General features: G+C 32.8%; 1 protein-coding gene across 1 annotated transcript; it reads left to right on the top strand.

Moving 5' to 3' along the window:
- Window positions 1–1,422: 1,422 nt before the first annotated feature.
- On the top strand, window positions 1,423–19,933 carry LOC132718153 (endoplasmic reticulum junction formation protein lunapark-B-like; the record flags this gene model as incomplete). Its single annotated transcript, XM_060701780.1, is given in 10 exon segments — window positions 1,423–1,548; window positions 5,325–5,366; window positions 6,008–6,195; window positions 13,982–14,040; window positions 14,373–14,413; window positions 15,989–16,075; window positions 17,995–18,034; window positions 18,256–18,462; window positions 18,838–19,014; window positions 19,820–19,933. Coding segments are annotated over 10 exon segments (982 nt in total), but the record flags the coding sequence as incomplete, so codon positions are not given.
- Window positions 19,934–21,646: the final 1,713 nt, after the last annotated feature.

Here is a 21,646-nt window from a genome sequence, read left to right as displayed (position 1 = left end):
AATAGCCGAATACTTGTTTTAATCGAGCGTTTGACTAATTTAGAAATACCCACCTGTGCTAATTCTATTTTCTATTGATAAAACACAATTATATTATGTTATTTTAGGATTAAAGGTTAACTTCTTTCAACAGGAATATAGTTATAAACTATAATCATAACGTAAACAACAAAACATATTGAATGGTCATAACAAAGTTAAACCACGGATTTATATGTAATGTAAATCCGTGGTTAAACCAAACTTTAAACAGACACGTTATAATAATAAGTACTTGTTTGGTCGGGGCTCCAAAGTGAGGCCATCTGCAGGTTTAATGGTTAGTCATCCCAGAGACATAGATGTTATCAATGTTTCTGTGTTATCTATGTCTCTGGTCATCCGTGTTGTCGGAAGACCATACTTTGTTAAGGTAACCCCTTCACTAGGTAATCAAGGAAGTACAGATGAGATAGTGCCTACGAAAAATCGTTGTAAAGCACAGGGTGGGATGAGGTTTTTGTTGTTGTTGTGGTGTTGGAATTGTTGTTGTTGTGGTGGTGGTGGTGGAGTGTGTAGGGGGAGGAGGGTGTAAACTACATGTATTATATAAGCCCTATTCATATCCATATTTTGAGTTTTCTGTAATTCTATCATCAATTTTAACATTATTTTAAATGGTCATTAAGCTTCAAAAATGCTATTTCTTACTTCTTTTTTTTTTCATTTTTGGCATCCAAAATACGCATTATCCATATAGCTGAACAATATTTTGCTTTTTGTCAACTAATAACAACAATAAAACCCTATCTTCAAAGAATGATTCAATTCTAAAGTTATATCTGGATTTCGAATTTAATAGTTAGAGCCCTAAGTTTAAAAAATATCACATCTGTTGATTCGATTTTGCCTTTATTTATCAAGTAATTGAAAAAATTAATTAGAACATTTTTGAGTGTCATGGTGAAAACATAAAGAAAACCCTTTATTAATTAAACAACATCTTGAATACGGATATATTAATTGGAATCTGCGTTAAAAATACCAATGCTAAAGAATCAGTTCAAAGATGCGCGCTAAACTTAGTAAAAAAGGAAGGGACTTAAAACATGAAACTCTTGAAATAGTAAAGTTACCAACTCTATTATACAGAATGTTGACAAATTTAGAGCGACATGACTGAGGTTTTCATAAAGAAGTTATTGAATTAGATTATTAAGCGTTTTTGACGAGGACATGAGTCTATTAAAACTGAAAGCAAACTCATGAGAAAAAATGATAAGAAAGGTCGTCTGGTTATGTTAAACTGGAAAAGTAAACTAGAAGTAGTTGTGAAAGCTCCACCCCGAACACATTTGACAAGTTGATGGCAGCACAATTAAATTTGCGAAGTAAATGTTCTCGTGCCATCGTAACTATCACGGGAAACATAAATTTACGCAGAGCACCCATGGCGCGCGCCACTTCCAGCTGTCAAACCAGGAACATTTACCAGTTTATTTAGTTTTCAGCCCGTTGAAAGTCTAACAGTTGTAAATAACAATGGGAATAGTCCTATCTAGATTTCGGGTAAACTATTTTTAATAAATCTCAAGTCAATAGGATGTATGACCGAAATAGATATAAGTGTATGGGTAGTCGGATGATAACGCAGATTAATAAGGAGATAAGTTTAAGATCACAATTCGCATGATCACGTTAGCATTCACACACGTTTTCCCTCTGAAATGGAATGGGCTTCACCCCATTGCTTTTCATCTGAATATTTACATGACATGATGACCTAAAGTTACAAAAAAAAAAAGAAATTTAAAATTCAAATAAATAAGTATCTACGACTATATAAACTTCAACATATCCTTGCAGTGTTCAATCAAGACTGCACCTATGGCCCTCTAACTTACAAACAGCCACAATTTATAAACTATATCTATTTATATATTTTAATCATTTATTTAAGAAAGGGTTTGAAAAAACAGGATCCTTTTTTGGTGGTTTCGTTTAGTAATCTTACTGTCAGACAGATCTTTAAAAGTTAATGACCGCACTTTCCGCAGTTAGGTATGTCACAGTTAGAAAAAATGCTAAACATTTAAATGGCAAAGTAATAACCATGGACAATGTTTAACCGACCATACTAATAAAATCATTAGATTTTCAACATTAACTTTGTTTCTTTATGACAAGATATGACATTTTGTTCATATTTTGTTGTACTCAAAATGATTACAATACATATCCAATGACAATGTTACTATTTTCAGCCAGGGTCGTACAGTATTCGATCAGATCGAGAAAAAAAACATTGTTTAGGACAACTAAAATTCAAACAATTGTCATATCTTGTTATGAAAAAGAATAGTAATATTTAAAAACAATTTAAAACTTTTTCGCCATTTTGTCAAATATTAACCTCGGTTACCGGTTATTCAATTTTCTAGCTAAAAACCGACCATACCCATTTAAATGGATAAACATGACACCCCTAACGGCAGGTCATATGTGGACAACCGGAACCCAAGTCGATGTTTTGGGGTTTGTATAAAACAGGCATTATATTAATCATTGATCCATGGGAGCATAAATGGAATGTGCTTGTCAGTCAGTGGTTTATATAGTGAGTGTTTTAGACATGCCCAAATGTCAGCTTAGTTTCTTTCGTGTAATGTAACAGTGTTCCTCTTAAGCTACTTTGGGAATGGTGCCGGTACCGGACAGATTGGGAAAAAAATCCATCGGTTTGACTCAAATTGGGAATTTTATATAACATGCAAAATATTCTTTGGGAATTTCTTTTATCCAGGGAGACATGAAAATTATGCATAATAAACACTTTAAAACCATGTATAATGGTGACGTAAAACCCCCAAAAAAACAAATAAACCATGTTTTATTAACTTTATGCTTCTTGAGGTTGAAAAAGAAAAAGATAATCATAACAATTGTACATAAATAATGTAAAGGTGTGAAACACTAAAAGTACGAAATTAACTAGGTACGAATATCACTCATGTGGTTATACTTGGTTTTTATCGCATATCACTTATCAATGGCATTTCTGTTTTTGTTTACCTTTAAATTTGCCGATTTTTGAGGAAATTTTCAGTGTTATTTTGGGAATTTATCAGTCATGAATTTGGAAATTTGTTGTCTATTTTCTATTGGGAACGGTGCCGTTTACCGGTATCACTTATATAAGGGGAAAAAAACACTGTGTAAATGGTAAATTCTTCGTGGAAATTCAATCAAATATTCAAATGAATATACAATACATGTAGCATGACTACAATATCAGTATTAAAATTTGACATTTTATTTACAGAATCAATTCCAAAGTTTTTAATCCTATTTCATGGCATGTGGGTCTCTTGGGTTCCCTTTCAGACAAAGCTAGATTGAACACTGCTTTTGACATCATTGGTACTTAAATAAATGTTAAACTTACTACCTGTCAGCCATTTTACATATAATTTATACATAGATATTTGCAGCCGTTATTTTTACTGGAAATACGACTGATAAGAATACTAAATAGCCTGTCCTCTGCTAGTTTGGAAACTCTATCAGTGAATTATATAAGGAAACAAAGCCATGCAAGAACTTGTAGTTACAGCATTATATTTAAATGATTTGTTAACATATACTTTACAAAATTGAAATACATGAGTGGAAAAAATATTCACAGTCATTGAGGATACAATCTGGGTACACAAACAAAAGGGATCAATATAAAAGTTGTTCCATCTTTAGACCTTATAAATACAGTAATTTTAAGTTTCATCATTTGGTAAAAGCTCTGCCTTCTGAACAATCTTTTGCTGGCTATTTCTCTCAAACCTTGATAAATAAAATTGCTTAAGATTGCTTTAAAATCTCTTAGGAGTGCAGTTTAGCTGGCTACCTGAAAAATTATGGAGAATACTGACTATATTATAGAGCTGTCATCAATATTGATGTTGATATCATTTTGTCGATCAATGCACATTTAAAAAAAAATCGTTAATTTTAACTCATTAATTAGTTTATAATTAATTTATGTTTAGAAAATGTGGCAATTCACCAAGCAGGTGACTCCATGTATAAAACTATGCTGTTATTAGCAGTGATGAGAAAATAACAAATGAATCCCAGAATAACCGAAAGTTAAAAAAAAGTGTCAGATATTCGGTCTGATAAACCATGAAAATCTGTCAGACCGAAACAAAATTTGTCAGACCAAATAAAATTAACAAAATCAAAGGAAAACTTGTATTTCTAAGACACTTTTTGGTTTTAATTTTTCGCTGTAAAAATCGACTCGGTCCGTACAGTGCATTTTCATCTCCTCCCTGTAATACACCAACAATTCTCCGTCCTGCTTCCATTTTTCATTAAATTTTGTCTCAGGTCTATTCTTTTCTTCCTTTTACTGCTGTTCTGCGCTCTCCTCTGACATAGATTTTCGCTTATTCCCAGGTTTGGCATCTTTTGCGACACCATTTTGCATACATGCAACTTTGATAAAAGTCAGATCATTCCGGAATAAAAAATTGTCGGACCTAATCAATATTTATCAGACATGTCCATCGGACCAACGTATTTGGGAAGTCTGGGATCCATTGGCATGGATACACAAGACACTTCATAATTGTATGAACGGAATAAACTCACTGGCTTATTCAAACTTTACAGTCTGCTTCTTTAAACCTTTACCAAGCCCATGCTAGATTTATATATTTAATGGATTTGTCCATCTTTTTATTTGCACAAAACCATTTATCATATTTGGGGAAAATTTCAAAATAAAGTACTGTCTTAATAGTGAACAGTACAGACCATGATCAGACTGCCTGGAATGTGATGGCTGATCTTGGTCTGTACTGGTTGCACAAGAAGATTCATATGCCTCCAGGTTAAAATTTGAATCACTCTGATTAGTTTATTGCTTGTTTCTCACAAAGTTTCAGTAACTACAATAAAACTCATGGAAAGCAATGCTTCGTAACCAACTGTATGACAAGATGTCAAGTATTTTCACAATATCTGCAGTCCTAGCATTAAAGGGAAGAGGGGGGGGGGGGGGGGGGGGGGGGGCTTAGCAACACTTAATTGATTGCATGGAACTAGTTAAAATTTTGAAATATTTTAATGCATAACAGTTAAAATTTCCATGCCAAGAGAGCTAAAATATTCCTCTCAGATTTATGAGAATTTTGTATTTAATTTTTAAAAAAATGCATTTTCAGAAGAACTTGAGGCTAGCAAATTGCTTCATATCCTTTAGCATACTGTGTATATGCTTAAGATGGAAAACTTAAGCAAGATTAATGGATGAAGCTAACAGTATTTTCTTTCATAATTTTTAGAAAAAGAAATCTACAATAGAAATCTTGGAGCAAGTTGACCAGGTAATTATTATTTTCTTAACTAATGATCAGTTTAATAATGTGATTTCCAAACTTGTGTTTTGAAAATTTTACACAGAACTGTCAGTCTCTGAGTAGAAAGTATAACATTTACTGGTATGTGCTATGAGAACTGTTCTTCAGCTTCATGAAATAATGAGTTACACTTAACTTACTATTTTCACTTGCACATACTGTTAATTTTTCATGAAAAGATTTTGACTTTGTCCTGAACACCGACTCTGGCAAGTGCAGAGAGATAATTAAATAATAGATTTCATACTATCTTCATCAGATGTTTATATTGTCTTTACCATGCCACTTTTGCGACTCCGTAAAAACGGTATTGCACGTTTGTGCATATATTTTGATGTCATTTGCATTATAGAGATGTTGGTAATGTGATAAAAAAGTAGAATATTAAATTCATGTAGGTTCAATACTAAATTTGTTGAATGAGTCTGACTAGGCTTTGTACTTTTTGTAGCTCAATTAATATGTAATTTGTGCAATATCAAAATCCTTACATTGACTGTTGAATTCAAACAGGACAAGCAAAATATTTAAACAAATTCAGGGTTCACATTTCTATCAATTGATGCTAACATAATAACATGACTGTATAAATGTATTATATATTTCAGGACATAAAAAGACTTGAACAGTTTAAAAGAAAGAATCAAGAGCGTCAGAAGTGGTTTATCGCAAAACTTCTTCTTTATTCTATTCTGCTGTATGTTGTATCGGCTTTAGTTTTCTACTTTTACTACTTCCCAGAAAAATGGAAGGACAGGCTGCTGTATTCTATACCATTACTGTTGTTTCCAGTAGTGTAAGTATTAAAGTGTATAATAAATTATAGATATATATTGCAGTGCCAAAACACCATTTTTGGGGAAGGGGCAGTAGCCTTTTTCTTGGGGAAAATATACATGTATGTCATTTTGGCATACTTTGGAAAAAGGGGTCTCAAATTACAGTAAAAACTCTGAAAACCAGACCCTCTGAAAACCGGAATCCTCTGAAAACCGGACCATTTTAAAAGTCCCGTATTTTCTCCATATATGTTCATTGAAAGAAATCCTCCGAATATCGGAACCTCTGAATTCCGAAAACCGGACGATTTTCTATGGCTTCTTATACTAAACATGCATAAAAAATTCTCTGAAAACCGGACACCAATTTCAAGTGTAAACTTTCTGTGTATTTTAATGTAGAGTAAAACATAATCTCAACTGTTCAGTTACCAATTAATGATCACCTTTTTAATCTATGCAGGTGTGAAAACACTTGTCAATGTGTGTTAATTTCTCAATGGCAATTAAATTAAAGCTCTTTCATCATAATTTTGTCTTTCCATGTATAGGAATAATTCTTCAAAATGTTTTTTTTTTAAATATAAAATGTCTCAAACTAAAAAGAATTGGGAAACTTTTGTTAAATGATTCCTGTTTTGCTGAAAATTTTGACCTTGAAGTTATGATTGTTTGGATATTAATTATATGCTAAAATAGTAATACTAAATTCCATCGATTACATATTTCAAAAGTCAATTGAAAAGATATATTTCAGACAATGTGTTGTTTTAATTTCTGATTTTCAGAATTATATTCATGCTTTTGCATAATAAAATTACTTAAGACATTTATTACAAAAAGAGATTAACATATGACTTGGACAAAAGGGTTGAAAAGTAAATACAAAATGATTGAACAAAGTCATTGTTCAAACACATCATAATTATCAATAAATATATTAAACCTCTGAAAACCGGAATCCTCTGAAAACCGGACTTTTGGTCAAGTCCGGAAAGGGTCCGGTTTTCAGAGTTTTTACTGTAAACACAAACTTTTAACAAGTTCTTCATAATAGAAAAGCAAAAAGCACTGGGAAATACTTATAAGGCAGTAAAAAACCTTAATTCAACACCACCATTTAATTTTGTTCTAAATTCTATGGGAAATTTCAAAAGACTGGGGAATTTAGAGGACCAAACTTGGAAAAAAAAAGGCTAGTTTGCTTGGGGAAGCAGCCTATATTCAGCCTCTACAAAGAAGAATTTTTTGGCCCTGTATTGGATGCCTGAAGTAAACAAAAAGTAATTGTTTGAATTTTGAAAAAAGAATAATCCCCAAATAACAAACTATGTTAAGTTTAATTATTATTTTTGTACAATATCCATGTGTATTTAATGATGGAGATATTCTATGTTACAACCCTTTCAAGAATCTATCACTTATCATGAAAGAACATAATCTTATAATCATTTATAAATTAAAAAAAAAAAAACTGTTGCATTAGATATAGTTTTATACCCTTAAAAGCTGTTTCTTTTTGAGTGATACTTGCAAATTGTTTTCAAGCATTCAGTAACTTAGTCATAGCAGTGATATTGATTTCGTTAAATCAATATGATGCTGTACTGACACATTAATATTATGTGTAATTGGGTAAAATGTACATGAAAATTTTAAACAGAAGCTGTGTCAAAGTTGTTAAGATGTCTGAAGCTCAAGCCCAAAATATGGGTTTGAACCATATTCAAGTTACCTTAAATGATTTCTGTACAGGCAGTGATTTTTCTCACTTAATTGGGAAGAGGCCTTAGCCTCTTGATTTTGGGAAAAATTATCGCTAAAATTGCTGATTTGGGAAGTAAGAAAGCTGAGTTAAGTTCAGGTTTTTGGGAAAACTGCATGATTTTAAAGAAAATTTCAATTGGGAAGAGGCCTTTTTTCGGAGTCTGTTATATAACTAAGAAAATCACTGACAGGTTACCATTAGTTCCAGGATGTGGATTCAAGAGTGATTAATATAAAATGCAAGAAATTTTTCTTCACAGTCGAGATTAAATATTAAAAATCAGAGACATAGATTATGTTTTCTACATCTCTGGTAATATTGCAGTAAAAATGCACACTAAATCTCATTATCTATGACTATAATTTGTGAAAGTTAGATTGACTCCAAGCTATTTATATTTTTGTATTTTGAATTGGTCAATAATGTTTTAAGTTACTTGAAGACTTGTTTGATGAATATTACCTTACTTGATCTTTAATTATGATTTTACAGTGCCCTATTGTTACATACTGTGCCATACTGTTATCATACTGTGCTCCCATATTGTTCCATACTGTGCCAAACTCATCATACTGTGCTTTTCAATACTGTTATCATACTGTGTACCCATACTGTGCCAAACTCACCATACTGTGCTGTTACTGTGTTACTTGCTCATTTAGCTTGATTATTCACAGACAATAGCAGCTATGCTACTCACCGGGGCATGTGTGTAGGTAAAACACTTTTGTGCAATTAAATGTAAAACTTCAATGCCAACAACTGAAGACATTTGCCTGTAACTACACACATTATTCTAAGATCATTGCAGGAGGTCAATGTCCAAAACTCTATCAGGACTTTGACATAGTTATGGCCCTTTGTGAACATTCTTATTAATATTTTTTTTCATGCAACAGAAATATTCAAAACTGCTGTAGGTATTTTCTCTTGACACTTAATACAAATGTACATGTCTTTTTAATCATAAGAAGTGGTCATTTTCCAAGGCCCAAATTAGACATGGATTTCTTCTAAATTATGGCCTTATAATTATGAACTTGGTCAAAGTCTTTGTCTGTTTTACTTGAATTGAAACAAAACTGCACAGGACATTATATCACATTCAAGTAAATGTAAGGTCCTTTCTTTGAATGGCCTCATCTTGTCTTGAGTTATGGCACTAGGGAGGTGTTAAACAGTCATTATTTTTTCAGCATGATTATGGTTTCATGGGTTATTTTTTATCATATTTCAAGTAAATTTATACAGAACATTGACTATTACAGATTTTTGTTCCTTTCTCAATCAGTCAATATTTAGCTCTTCTCTGGACTGGAGTTAAGGGTCCTGCAGGACTGAAATATGTTTTCCTGTGTATACTATTGTAGGCTGTTAATTTTTTTTTTTATATCTAATGTGATTTTAATCAAACTTCTTTTCTTCATCATTTCTTTTCCCAAACCAGTCTGTTAGTTTTTTAAGTCATATTCCACAATGATTTTCATGAGTTGTGCCTTTACCAGGATAGTGAGATAGATCTTAATAAATATATGACCTTTATTTGTTTATATAATTGTTACCTTCAAATCTATATGCTTTTGACAAATTTGTTTTGTTAAATCATTCTTACCTTTTGTTCATAAAAAGGTTTCTTTTGCAATTTCAAAATGCTAATGCATTACCATAATTATCTCCCGCCGATGGAATCGGGAGGGGGATATAGTTTTGGCGTTGTCCTTCCGTCCGTCCGTCTGTCCGTCCGTCCGTCCATCCGTCCGTCCGTCCGAATTTCGTTTCCGGAGTAGTTCTCTGCAACTAATGGCTGGAATTCAACGAAACTTTATGGGAATGTTGATCAGCATGTGAAGTTGTGCACCTGGGTATTTTCGTCTGGATATTTTTAGTATTTTTAGAGTTATTGCCCTTGACTCAGTAAAATTTTGTCCGAATTTCGTTTCCGGAGTAGTTCTCTGCAACTAATGGCTGGAATTCAACGAAACTTTATGGGAATGTTGATCAGCATGTGAAGTTGTGCACCTGGGTATTTTCGTCTGGATATTTTTAGTATTTTTAGAGTTATTGCCCTTGACTCAGTAAAATTTTGTCCGAATTTCGTTTCCGGAGTAGTTCTCTGCAACTAATGGCTGGAATTCAACGAAACTTTATGGGAATGTTGATCAGCATGTGAAGTTATGCACCTGGGTATTTTCGTCTGGATATTTTTAGTATTTTTAGAGTTATTGCCCTTGACTTAGTAAAATTTTGTAAATTTCAACTTGTGTCGCATGTAACTCAAAAAGTAATTGACCTAGAGTCATGAAACTTTACAGGAATGTTGATCAGTATGTGTAGTTGTGCACCTGGGTATTTTCGTCTGGATATTTTTAGTATTTTTAGAGTTATTGCCCTTGACTCAGTAAAATTTTGTAATTTTCAACTTGTGTCGCATGTAACTCAAAAAGTATTTGACCTAGAGTCATGAAACTTTACAGGAATGTTGATCAGTATGTGTAGTTGTGCACCTGTGTATTTTCATCAGGATATTTTTAGTATTTTTAGAGTTATTGCCCTTGACTCAGTAAAATTTTGTCCGAATATCGTTTCCGGAGTAGTTCTCTGCAACTAATGGCTGGAATTCAACGAAACTTTATGGGAATGTTGATCAGCATGTGCAGTTGTGCACCTGGGTATTTTCGTCTGGATATTTTTAGTATTTTTAGAGTTATTGCCCTTGACTCAGTAAAATTTTGTAATTTTCAACTTGTGTTGCATGTAACTCAAAAAGTATTTTACCTAGAGTCATGAAACTTTACAGGAATGTTGATCAGTATGTGTAGTTGTGCACCTGGGTATTTTCGCCTGGATATTTTTAGTATTTTTAGAGTTATTGCCCTTGACTTAGTAAAATTTTGTAATTTTCAATCACAATCATCAGTCACACGGGGCCAGAAAAGGAGTTTCATAAATGCAAAATTAAAAAATCTTGTCTGACAGTACAAGGCCTAGAGCTTTGACAGTACAAGGCCTAGAGCTTTGATATTTGGTATATGATATAACATATAGGTCCTCTGCCAAAATTGTTCAATTTTTAGCCCTGGGGTCAAAATTGGCCCCACTCCAGGGGGTCATAGATTTTCCTTATATGTATATAGTGAAAACTTAAAAACTCTTCTTGTTTGAAGGTACAAGGCTTCAAGTTCAAAGAATTTTACAGTTTATGCCATGATTAATATACATTTGTATAAATAAAGCCTTATGTCTTCAGTTGTTGTGTTAATAATAACCAGTACTCGGCGGGGGATATAAATTCAACGAATTTGCTTGTTTAAACATGGTTTAACATTTATAGATTTATATAGTTTGTAAATCATCAGTCCATTGTTTTTTTTTAATTTAAATGCCCACACTACACTCTTATCAACAGAGTGGTGATCCATATTGGTTGAAATGCTGTTCAATTTCAGCCTGTAGATTATAATGTCCCCCTTGACCGACCAAATTGCATGTTTGATTGGCACATCTGTTACCTCAGATAAAAATAAAAACCCTGTTGTGGTCAATCTTCTACAGCTGGTAAAGCAGGAAAGTTACATTTTGAGTGTCACTTGAAACCATTCAAATAAACAAATAAAAGAAGGCTCCAGTACAATTTTTTTATTTTATTTACTACTGTGTATATATTTCATGAATGACAGATAGGTAGAGGAGTCGAAATGAATAAAACATTTTCCTAATATGCTTGCAATTTTCATTGATTGATATATTCTTTTGAAATATATATGGTGGGAAAATTTTGTTTCAAGTATTCCCATAAATGCATACACTTGATCTAAATATAGAATGATATTTAATAAAGAATGCACTGCTAGCAGATATTCAACAGGTTTGTCAATATAATAAATGTCACTATATTCCTAACAATGTATCTGAAGTGTTGTCATTTTGTTTTATTAGTTTGGTATAGAAGTAGTACAGGTTATTTGATACTTAAAAACTTCTACAATTTCAAAATAGAGGTCATATCTTTGAATGAATTCGAAATCCAGTCAGTTATGTGTTACTTTCAAAATATTTATAATGCTATTTGGCAGTGTTCATTGTTTCAAAAACTGATTGAGACTTTAGAATTTATCTAAATTTTTAATGGTAAGTCAGGTCCTTTATGTCAGACTCCACTTTTAAATATCCAATCAATTTACATCGTATGAATTGACCCTAAGACACGTCCTTGTAGCTTGTCTAAGTAGAAGAAGGGTCTTTGTTATTATTATTGTTGCTATGCAAGTATTTTTAATAAAGAAATCAAAATGAAAATTTGAAAGATTGCTTATCTTGGCAAGGAGCATAATTCTGAAATCTATATTTTTAGAGTTATGCCCCTTTTTAACTTAGAATTTTTGTCAAAATTGGTTATTGATAGCCGTTCATGTTGCCCTTAACAGACAAGTTTTATTGGTATGACTTACCAGATGCATTAGGATAAGCATGAATGTCCCCCTATTTTCATTAATATTCACTGTTGATCATACACTTTGTTAACCAGGTTTTCCGAAGGAAAAAACTGGTTATTAACCAGGTTTTCCGAAGGAAAAAACTGGTTATTAGATTGAGGTATGTCGGCGGGCGGGCGGGCGGATGGGCGGGCGTAAACAATTTCTTCTGTGCGCAACTCCTCCTACATTTCTCAACGGTTTTTGACCAAACTTTCACAGAAGCTTTGTCATCAAGTGCCCTGGCGCATATTGTCGGGGTTTTGCGATTAGATAATATTTGACCTAATTATGGCCCTTTGTTTTTTTTCCTTATATAGAATATATAGTGAACAATTTCTTCTGTGCGCAACTCCTCCTACATTTCTCAACGGATTTTGACCAAACTTTCTTAGAAGCTTTGTTATCAAGTGCCTGGCACATATTGTCGGGGTTTTGTGATTGGATAATATATGACCGAATTATGGCCCTTTGTATATTTTTTCCTTATACAGAATATATAGAGAACAATTTCTTCTGTGCTCAACTCCTCCTACATTTCACAACGGATTTTGACCAAACTTTCTTAGAAGCTTTGTTTTCAAGTGCCTGGCACATATTGTCGGGGTTTTGTGATTGGATAATATTTGACTGAATTATGGCCCTTTGTATATTTTTTCCTTATACAGAATATATAGTGAACAATTTCTACAGTGCGCAACTTCTCCTACATTTCTCAATGGATTTTGACCAAACTTTCACAGAAGCTTTGTCCTCAAGTGCCCTGGCGCTCACTAAATTCCCATGTTTCTTCCAAGACATCATTCAAGTATTTTTTTAAAATTGTGAACATACTTTTCTTGATATCGCACAAAACACCACACGCCAATATTGTTGACAAAAGAAAATGACAAGAGACGCAAAAATGCAAAAATTAAGCAAAAATAAAGTACTGTTTACCTTTCTAAAACATTTGGGGAAAAAAAGGCGAATAGACAACATAAAATTTCTCAATCATTTTTGTTTGAGGAATATTAAAAAAGCCATAATTCCTCCTAAAAGTTCAATTAAAAACAAATGCCCCTTCATGACAAAGCTTCTGTGAAATATTTTGCTGAAAACCTGGTTGCATCGCATTGCGATGTTCCTTGTTTAAATATAAATTCATGTATCCCTGTAAAATATACCAAAAGAATTATTTCATGTTTTTGTTTTTTTTTGTTTTTTTGGGCGTCCAAGGCCAAGTGGTTAAGGTCGTTGACTTCAAACCACTTGCCCCTCACCGCTGTGGGTTCGAATCCCGACAGGGACTTTGGATTCTTTCATGTGAGGAAGCTATCCAGCTAGCTTACGGAACGTAGGTGGTTCTACTCAGGTGCCTGTTCGTGCCTGAAAAAATGCACGGAGAGGCACCTGAGGTCTTCCTCAACCAGTAAAAGCTGGAATGTCGCCAAATGACCTATACTGTGTCGGTGTGACGTAAAACCCAAATCAAAGAAACAAATCATGTTGTTTTTTTTATCTCAGAAACAACATAGTGTGTGATCATACTCTCTGTTATCTATAATTATATTTCTTTTTCAGGATATGGTGTGTAAAGAAAGTTTTACATTGGTACTTTATAAAAAGAATTGCTAAAAATGGTAAGAAAAGTTTTATATTTATTGAAATCATTTCTACCTGAACAGAAAAAGCTTATTCAGTTTTCCATTTATTATTCTCCAAATAACGGAATTTACTTTACCTAAAGTTTAATTCTTTACACAAATGAAGAAGATAATTGTTTGAAGATGTGCAGCTTTAAACATTATAATTTATAGATTATCTTACATACTGTTATACCAAACAACACAGAGACATCCTTAAACAAGGAGACTAAAACAAGATCTTTTTTTGATTGTTTGGAAAACTTATGTATTCTTTTTAATGAAAATAAAGCAACTCTATTTCCAGATCATGTTTTGTATTTTTGTAGATCTCGCTTTGGAAGAGCTCAGGGAAAAGAAGAAGCAAATAGTAAGTAAATGATAAATTTTTGTGTTATGTAATTAGGGTTATCCAGCATTTCAGATGCAGTTAAGTTGATTCTACATAGATTTCCAGGTATCCCAGTTAAATGTTAAAAACCGAATCTTGTATTGAATAGGTTGATAGAAATAATTTAAATCCTGATCATTTTAGTGTGGAGATATTTTGTTATGGTTAAGAGGTGTCAACATTAAGGGTTTAGGGATGGATAATCAGGGGAAATTCACCTCTTATGTAAATTTATAACATTAATTATTATTACATAAAATGTATTGGCACCATTTCTCTTACTGAAGTGACTGGAAAGTACATTTGAAATATCAAACAAATACATTTAAAAGAATTTGAAATATTCAATGTTTTCACTTGTTTAAAGGTCAGAAATTCTGTACATTTCTGATTTTCCTGTAATTTACATACTATATTTATTTTGATTTGTAAATATGATTTAAAGGTCAGCTTATTTTTATTGAAAGTTGATGTGTAAATATTTTGGCAAAAATAAAATAACAGTACAAAACGTATCTGTAAGGGGAGGTAATGTCTTGGTCAAGTTCGATGTATAGTATCTACATAGTTGTCTACCTGCTTTGGAGACTTGCCTTGTTATCAACCTTATCATATATCTTATCATATACTTCCTTTAAATCTGTTGAATGATTATCAGTGTAAGCAGATTTTCTAAGATCTTTCAGATCAGTATAAATGCTAGATCAGTTTGAATAATGATAAGTTATCTAATTAATATTTATCAAAAAGGATTAGAATTAAGGGGTTTTTAGGCTTAAGTAAACTTTTCCCTTTTTGATTTTGTTTTTCCCTTTAAAAATTCATTTAATTTTAAAGGGGGAGATTATGAAAAAAATGTTTTTTGCCCAGAAATAAATTAGAATAGTAATATATTGGGTTCTTTTGGGGCCCCCTTTTTAGTCATTTGAAATAAAAATTTAAAATTTTCCAATTTGTAGGGAAAGAAGTCTCATTATTCCTCATTTTTAATTATAAATTTGTATTTTTATTTCAACCCCGTTTGGTGTCACATTTAAAAGGTTCCATAAAACCCGCTTTTTTTAACACTTCTTTCGGCATTTTTACTTAATTTAAAAATTTTAAAAATTTTTTAAATTTTAAAAAATATTATTTTTCTAATTAAGTAGATGTTTAAAAGGGTTGCGGATGGTTATTTGAAAATTTCCAATATTGTCCAAGAACAGGTTTTAAATCAACCGGGGCTTGAAACATTTTAAATTTTTTGGGGTCCTTTGGGGTTTTTTTTTTTTCCTTTTCCCAAAGTTTTTAAGGGTTTAAACCCTTTACTTTATTTTCATTTGTTCCTCTCTTATTATGGGGATTTTTTTAATTGTTTAATGTGCAATGTCTTTTCCGGAAATTAATTAAAGGGTTTTGAGGGTTTTTTACTCCAAATTGATTAAATAGTAAATTAATTGCACCTTGGGTTTCCTTTTTTCCCATTAACTGAAATGCCATAAAAATGCCCTTAGACAAAATGGTATGATTTAAAACCAAACAATATTAATGTATGATTACCTCATTTATGTCTAGTTGGAAGATGTGATGGAGACAGAGACATACAAGAAAGCAAGGGAAATCTTGGAAAAGTTTGATCCTGCCAGGTTTAAAGAATTAGAGGTAAGTCGCATGACTGCTAGGTTAAAAGACCTAGATTTAGGTCTCATGACTGCCAGGTTTAAAGAACTAGATTTAGGTTTCATGACTGCCAGGTTTAAAGAACTAGGTTTAGGTTTCATGACTGCCAGGTTTAAAGAACTAGATTTAGATTTCATGACTGCCAGGTTTAAAGAACTAGATTTAGGTTTCATGACTGCCAGGTTTAAAGAACTAGATTTAAGTTTCATGACTGCCAGATATAAAGAACTAGATTTAGGTCTCATGACTGCCAGGTTTAAAGAACTAGATTTAGGTTTCATGACTGCCAGGTTTAAAGAACTAGATTTAGGTTTCATGACTGCCAGGTTTAAAGAACTAGATTTAGGTTTCATGACTGCCAGGCTTAAAGAACTAGATTTAGGTTTTCTAGACTGCCAGGCTTAAAGAACTAGATTTAGGTTTCATGACTGCCAGGTTTAAAGAACTAGATTTAGGTTTCATGACTGCCAGGTTTAAAGAACTAGATTTAGGTTTCATGACTGCCAGGTTTAAAAAACTAGATTTAGGTTTCATGACTGCCAGATATAAAGAATAAGAGGTAGATCTCATGACTGCCAAGTTTATACAGCTGGAGATATGTCTCATAAGAATTTGATGTAAGTCTCATGGATACCAGGTTTAAGTATTAGAAGTAGGTCTCATGACTGCCAGGTTTAAAAATTAGAAGTAGGTCTCATGACTGCCAGGTTTAAAAATTAGAAGTAGGTCTCATGACTGCCAGATTTAAAAATTAGAAGTAGGTCTCATGACTGCCAGATTTAAAAATTAGAAGTAGGTCTCATGACTGCCAGGTTTAAAAATTAGAAGTAGGTCTCATGACTGCCAGGTTTAAAAATTAGAAAGTAGGTCTCATGACTGCCAGGTTTAAAAATTAGAAGTAGGTCTCATGACTGCCAGGTTTAAAAATTAGAAGTAGGTCTCATGACTGCCAGGTTTATAAATTAGAAGTAGGTCTCATGACTGCCAGATTTAATTAGAAGTAGGTCTCATGACTGCCAGATTTAAAAATTAGAAGTAGGTCTCATGACTGCCAGGTTTAAAAAATTAGAAGTAGGTCTCATGACTGCCAGGTTTAAAAATTAGAAGTAGGTCTCATGACTGCCAGATTTAAAAATTAGAAGTAGGTCTCATGACTGCCAGGTTTAAAAATTAGAAGTAGGTCTCATGACTGCCAGGTTTAAAAATTAGAAGTAGGTCTCATGACTGCCAGGTTTAAAAATTAGAAGTAGGTCTCATGACTGCCAGGTTTAAAAATTAGAAGTAGGTCTCATGACTGCCAGGTTTAAAAATTAGAAGTAGGTCTCATGACTGCCAGGTTTATAAATTAGAAGTAGGTCTCATGACTGCCAGATTTAATTAGAAGTAGGTCTCATGACTGCCCAGATTTAAAAATTAGAAGTAGGTCTCATGACTGCCAGGTTTAAAAATTAGAAGTAGGTCTCATGACTGCCAGGTTTAAAAATTAGAAGTAGGTCTCATGACTGCCAGGTTTAAAAAGTCAGCAAGGTCTTTACTGACAGTATAATCTGAGATGATTCTCATAACAAAACTGTGGTAAATCTCATAACTGTCTGGTTTAAAGAATCTGTAGGTGTCATGATTACCAGGACAGTTTTGTCAGGTTTAAAGAATTACTTAATGTTATAATTGCTGCTTATCTCATATTAAATTATTGTCTGTAGAAAGCCACTATAGCTAGTTTGACTTGCTCTTTGAGCTGCACAAATTTGTGACTTTATATTTACATCAGTATGATCACTGATAACTGTTACTTTTGTAAAAATGAAAAAGTTTGAGCCTTTATGGCATTTTTGACTCAACCGAATTATAAGTTTAGACGACAACTTTCAAACTGAATTTTATGTTTTGTTTTTATATAGGCTCCAAAAGAAACACCAGCAAAGCCTACACCTGGTACAGGTTGGTAAAAAAGCTTTGTCATCTTAATTAAGTACAACAAACTGTTTGATGACATCTCATAATTTATTTTAGGAAAACATTTCTTAATATAATGAGACTACTTTATAAAGGAAATATTTGAAAAGCTGTTTTAATCAGCATTTAGTAGTATAGTAATTATGTTGGAAATATGTGTGATATATTTAACTTTATAACACAAGATATAAATCTGTTTTCTACAGAGTTAAGGCAAAGACAATTTGCTCAGCGTACATCACCAGGTTCTCAGCCTAGACCAGGTGTAACACCTGGTTACCCAGGTATGACACCTATGAGGCCACAGCAAGGACCGGGGTCAAATATCAGGCCTGGAATGACACCATATGGTCCAAGAGGAAGTGCTCAAGGCATCCAGCCAAGAAATTTGATGAATTCTCCCCAGATAAATGGTAGTGAATATTTGAATGTCTTTATTTTTAAATACATCATGCTTTACTTATTTTTAAAACCACACTATGCATACTTTGTTTGTGATGAGTTCTTTATGACTGATTTTATGTAACTATCTAATGACAAGGACACAGGAAAGGTCATGATTTATGCAGCCATATTTTTGAAGGAAGGGCCCTGTTGCCACTCTGTACAATATATTTTTGTTGAAGTTTGTTATGAAGTGCAACTTTGGCATTCAGAACCAATTTACATTAGATACTTCTCTTTGTGTAAGAATTCAAATGTGATCTGCTACTTTTCTTTTCATAGGGTAAACATGACTCTTGCCATTGTCATGTCATGCTCGAGATATCTTTTTACTTGTTTTTCAGGTGGAACCTCACAAGGTCCACCCCTACCGCGACCAGTGTTACCACGGGAGAGAGGGACCATGGACAGGTTATTGGAATACCTGGTGGGTGATGGCCCACAGAATAGATATGCTTTAATATGTGTCAACTGCTCCTCTCATAATGGTATGGCAATGAAGGAGGAATTTGAGTACATAAGTAAGTATATTAAGTCTATTTATTTAAGATCAGACACATGATCTGGATGTAATATTGTCCCTTACATAGCATTTAGCAATTGTGTGTGTTTAATTTTACTTACTGTTAAACCATTACTTGATCTAGGATGAGATTGTCTCACATATGTACTTTACACCTGGTACTTTATAGGAGAATTGCTGCAAAATTAAAATAACAGTTTTACAAAAAAAACACCCCCAAAAAAACAATATTTCTAAACCCATGATTTCAGAATTTAAATATTGATGAATACAGGCTGTGAAACACTGATTATGTCTTCTGTTTAATCTGTAAAGAATCAAACTACCGTTACAAAATGATAATAGACACAAACAGGCGAATTTATTAACAAATTGATACAAGTTAGACACAATTTTGGGGTCTATTCATCAATCTGAAACAAATTTTCTTTTGTTCAGGTCATCATATTTACTTGTAAATGCCATTGATTGTAGCTATTCTTTCTTTATTGAATTCATTTAATTGATTTTATGACAAAATATACCTTTAAGTATAGAATTTGTCTGTAAAATTCATTTGAAATATCATGTAAAAGTAAAATGTATGTTTGAAGAAAGAAAAATAAAGTAAATATAAGGTTGAAGTTCTTAACCCTGTATGAAGCTATAATATAGCATAAACATAAAATTATAGTGAACAACATAGTAAGTGTAATTTAGCAAAAGTTTAAAAAATTTCCACTTCAGGCTTTGTATTATCCCAGACTTTGATTGAAACTTATAAAACTAGGAATTATTATATAAATTTTCACATCAATTTTCAGCGTTTCGCTGCTGTTACTGCTACAGTGTGAACCCAGCCAAGAAGAAGAGACCATATGCCCCTAGAATAGAACCACCAACACCAGCTCCAAAGGTCCAAGCCACATCTAGCAAAGGTATAGTACCAAATGACATTTAGTTTAAGTCATGTTGCATTCATTTTCAGCTTGACTGTTTCGAGCAAAAAGTCAAGCTATTTTGATGACTGCATTGTCGTTGTTGTCATACAAAACATTTTATGTGGACCATTATTCAATTTGAACTATCAAAATAGTTTCCTGTTAAATCTGAAAGTAATCAATGTCAATCAAATTGTAATCATGATTACTGACTGAATTTTAGCTGTAATTGATTAATTACAATTGAATTAATCAATTTTGGGCAAGGTAATCAATTACATGATGATTACAGTGTAATCATGTAATCGATTAAAAATCAATGATTACAATTAATGATAACCCCAGGTCTGGTCGGCGTCGGCGTAACCACTTATGTTAAAGTTTTTGTAATAGTTCAAATATTTTCAAAGTTCACTGACATATGGCTTTGAAACTTTGCACACTTGTTTACCATCATGACCCCAACCTGTAGACAGGAGGAGGTAACTCTATCAAGCATTTTGACAGAATTATGCCCCTTTTTCGACTTAGAATTTACGTTAAAGTTTTTGTAATAGTTCAAATATTTTCAAAGTCCATTGACATATGGCTTTGAAACTTTGCACACTTGTTTACCATCATGACCCCAACCTGTAGACAGGAGGAGGTAACTCTATCAAGCATTTTGACAGAATTATGCCCCTTTTTCGACTTAGAATTTACGTTAAAGTTTTTGTAATAGTTCAAATATTTTCAAAGTCCATTGACATATGGCTTTGAAACTTTGCACACTTGTTCACCATCATGACCCCAACCTGTAAACAGGAGGAGGTAACTCTATCAAGCATTTTGACAGAATTATGCCCCTTTTTCGACTTAGAATTTACGTTAAAGTTTTTGTAATAGTTCAAATATTTTCAAAGTCCATTGACATATGGCTTTGAAACTTTGCACACTTGTTCACCATCATGACCCCAACCTGTAAACAGGAGGAGGTAACTCTATCAAGCATTTTGACAGAATTATGCCCCTTTTTCGACTTAGAATTTACGTTAAAGTTTTTGTAATAGTTCAAATATTTTCAAAGTCCATTGACATAATTATGGCTTTGAAACTTTGCACACTTGTTCACCATCATGACCCCAACCTTTAAACAGGAGGAGGTAACTCTATCAAGCATTTTTTTTTACTATCAAGCACTAAGAATAGTTGAGCGTTGCTGTCCTACCGACAGCTCTTGTTTACTTTAAAATGTTTTGTCGAAGTTGGTTATTGACCTTGCCCTTAACAGATCAGTGTTAATGGTGTATTCAGTGCTCTGGTTTGTAATTATAGGCATAGAAATGAATTTGACTATCTTGGGGGGAGGGCTTTGGTTAACCATTGTGATGATGTGAACTTAAGCTGTTGGTTTATGATCCTTGAATTGTGTTTGAACATTTCCATGTGACTGCAAATTCGCTTTATGTCACTAATTTTCATGTTTTGAAAGATTCATATTCTATTTTAAAAGAGATATTTTTAAGCACTTTATGTATGTATGAGAGTCAGAAATTCCAGCTTGCTATTACACAAAAACTGTATTACAAGAGAAATATTTTTGATTCTCGATAGTTATTATTTAGATGTTGTAAATATTTAGATGTTGCACTTATTCTCTTTGAACATTGTACTTTGTTCTCTTTGAAAGTTTAACATTTATGAAAATGCAAGTTACCTCCCTTTGTCTAT

The sequence above is a fragment of the Ruditapes philippinarum genome, unplaced genomic scaffold (genome assembly GCF_026571515.1).
Source record: "Ruditapes philippinarum isolate M1 unplaced genomic scaffold, ASM2657151v2 ctg13975_1_1_1_1, whole genome shotgun sequence".
NCBI classification, from domain to species: Eukaryota; Metazoa; Mollusca; class Bivalvia; order Venerida; family Veneridae; genus Ruditapes; species Ruditapes philippinarum.
The sequence above is the reverse complement of the archived record's forward strand: the minus strand, read 5'-3'. Positions and strand labels throughout refer to the sequence as shown.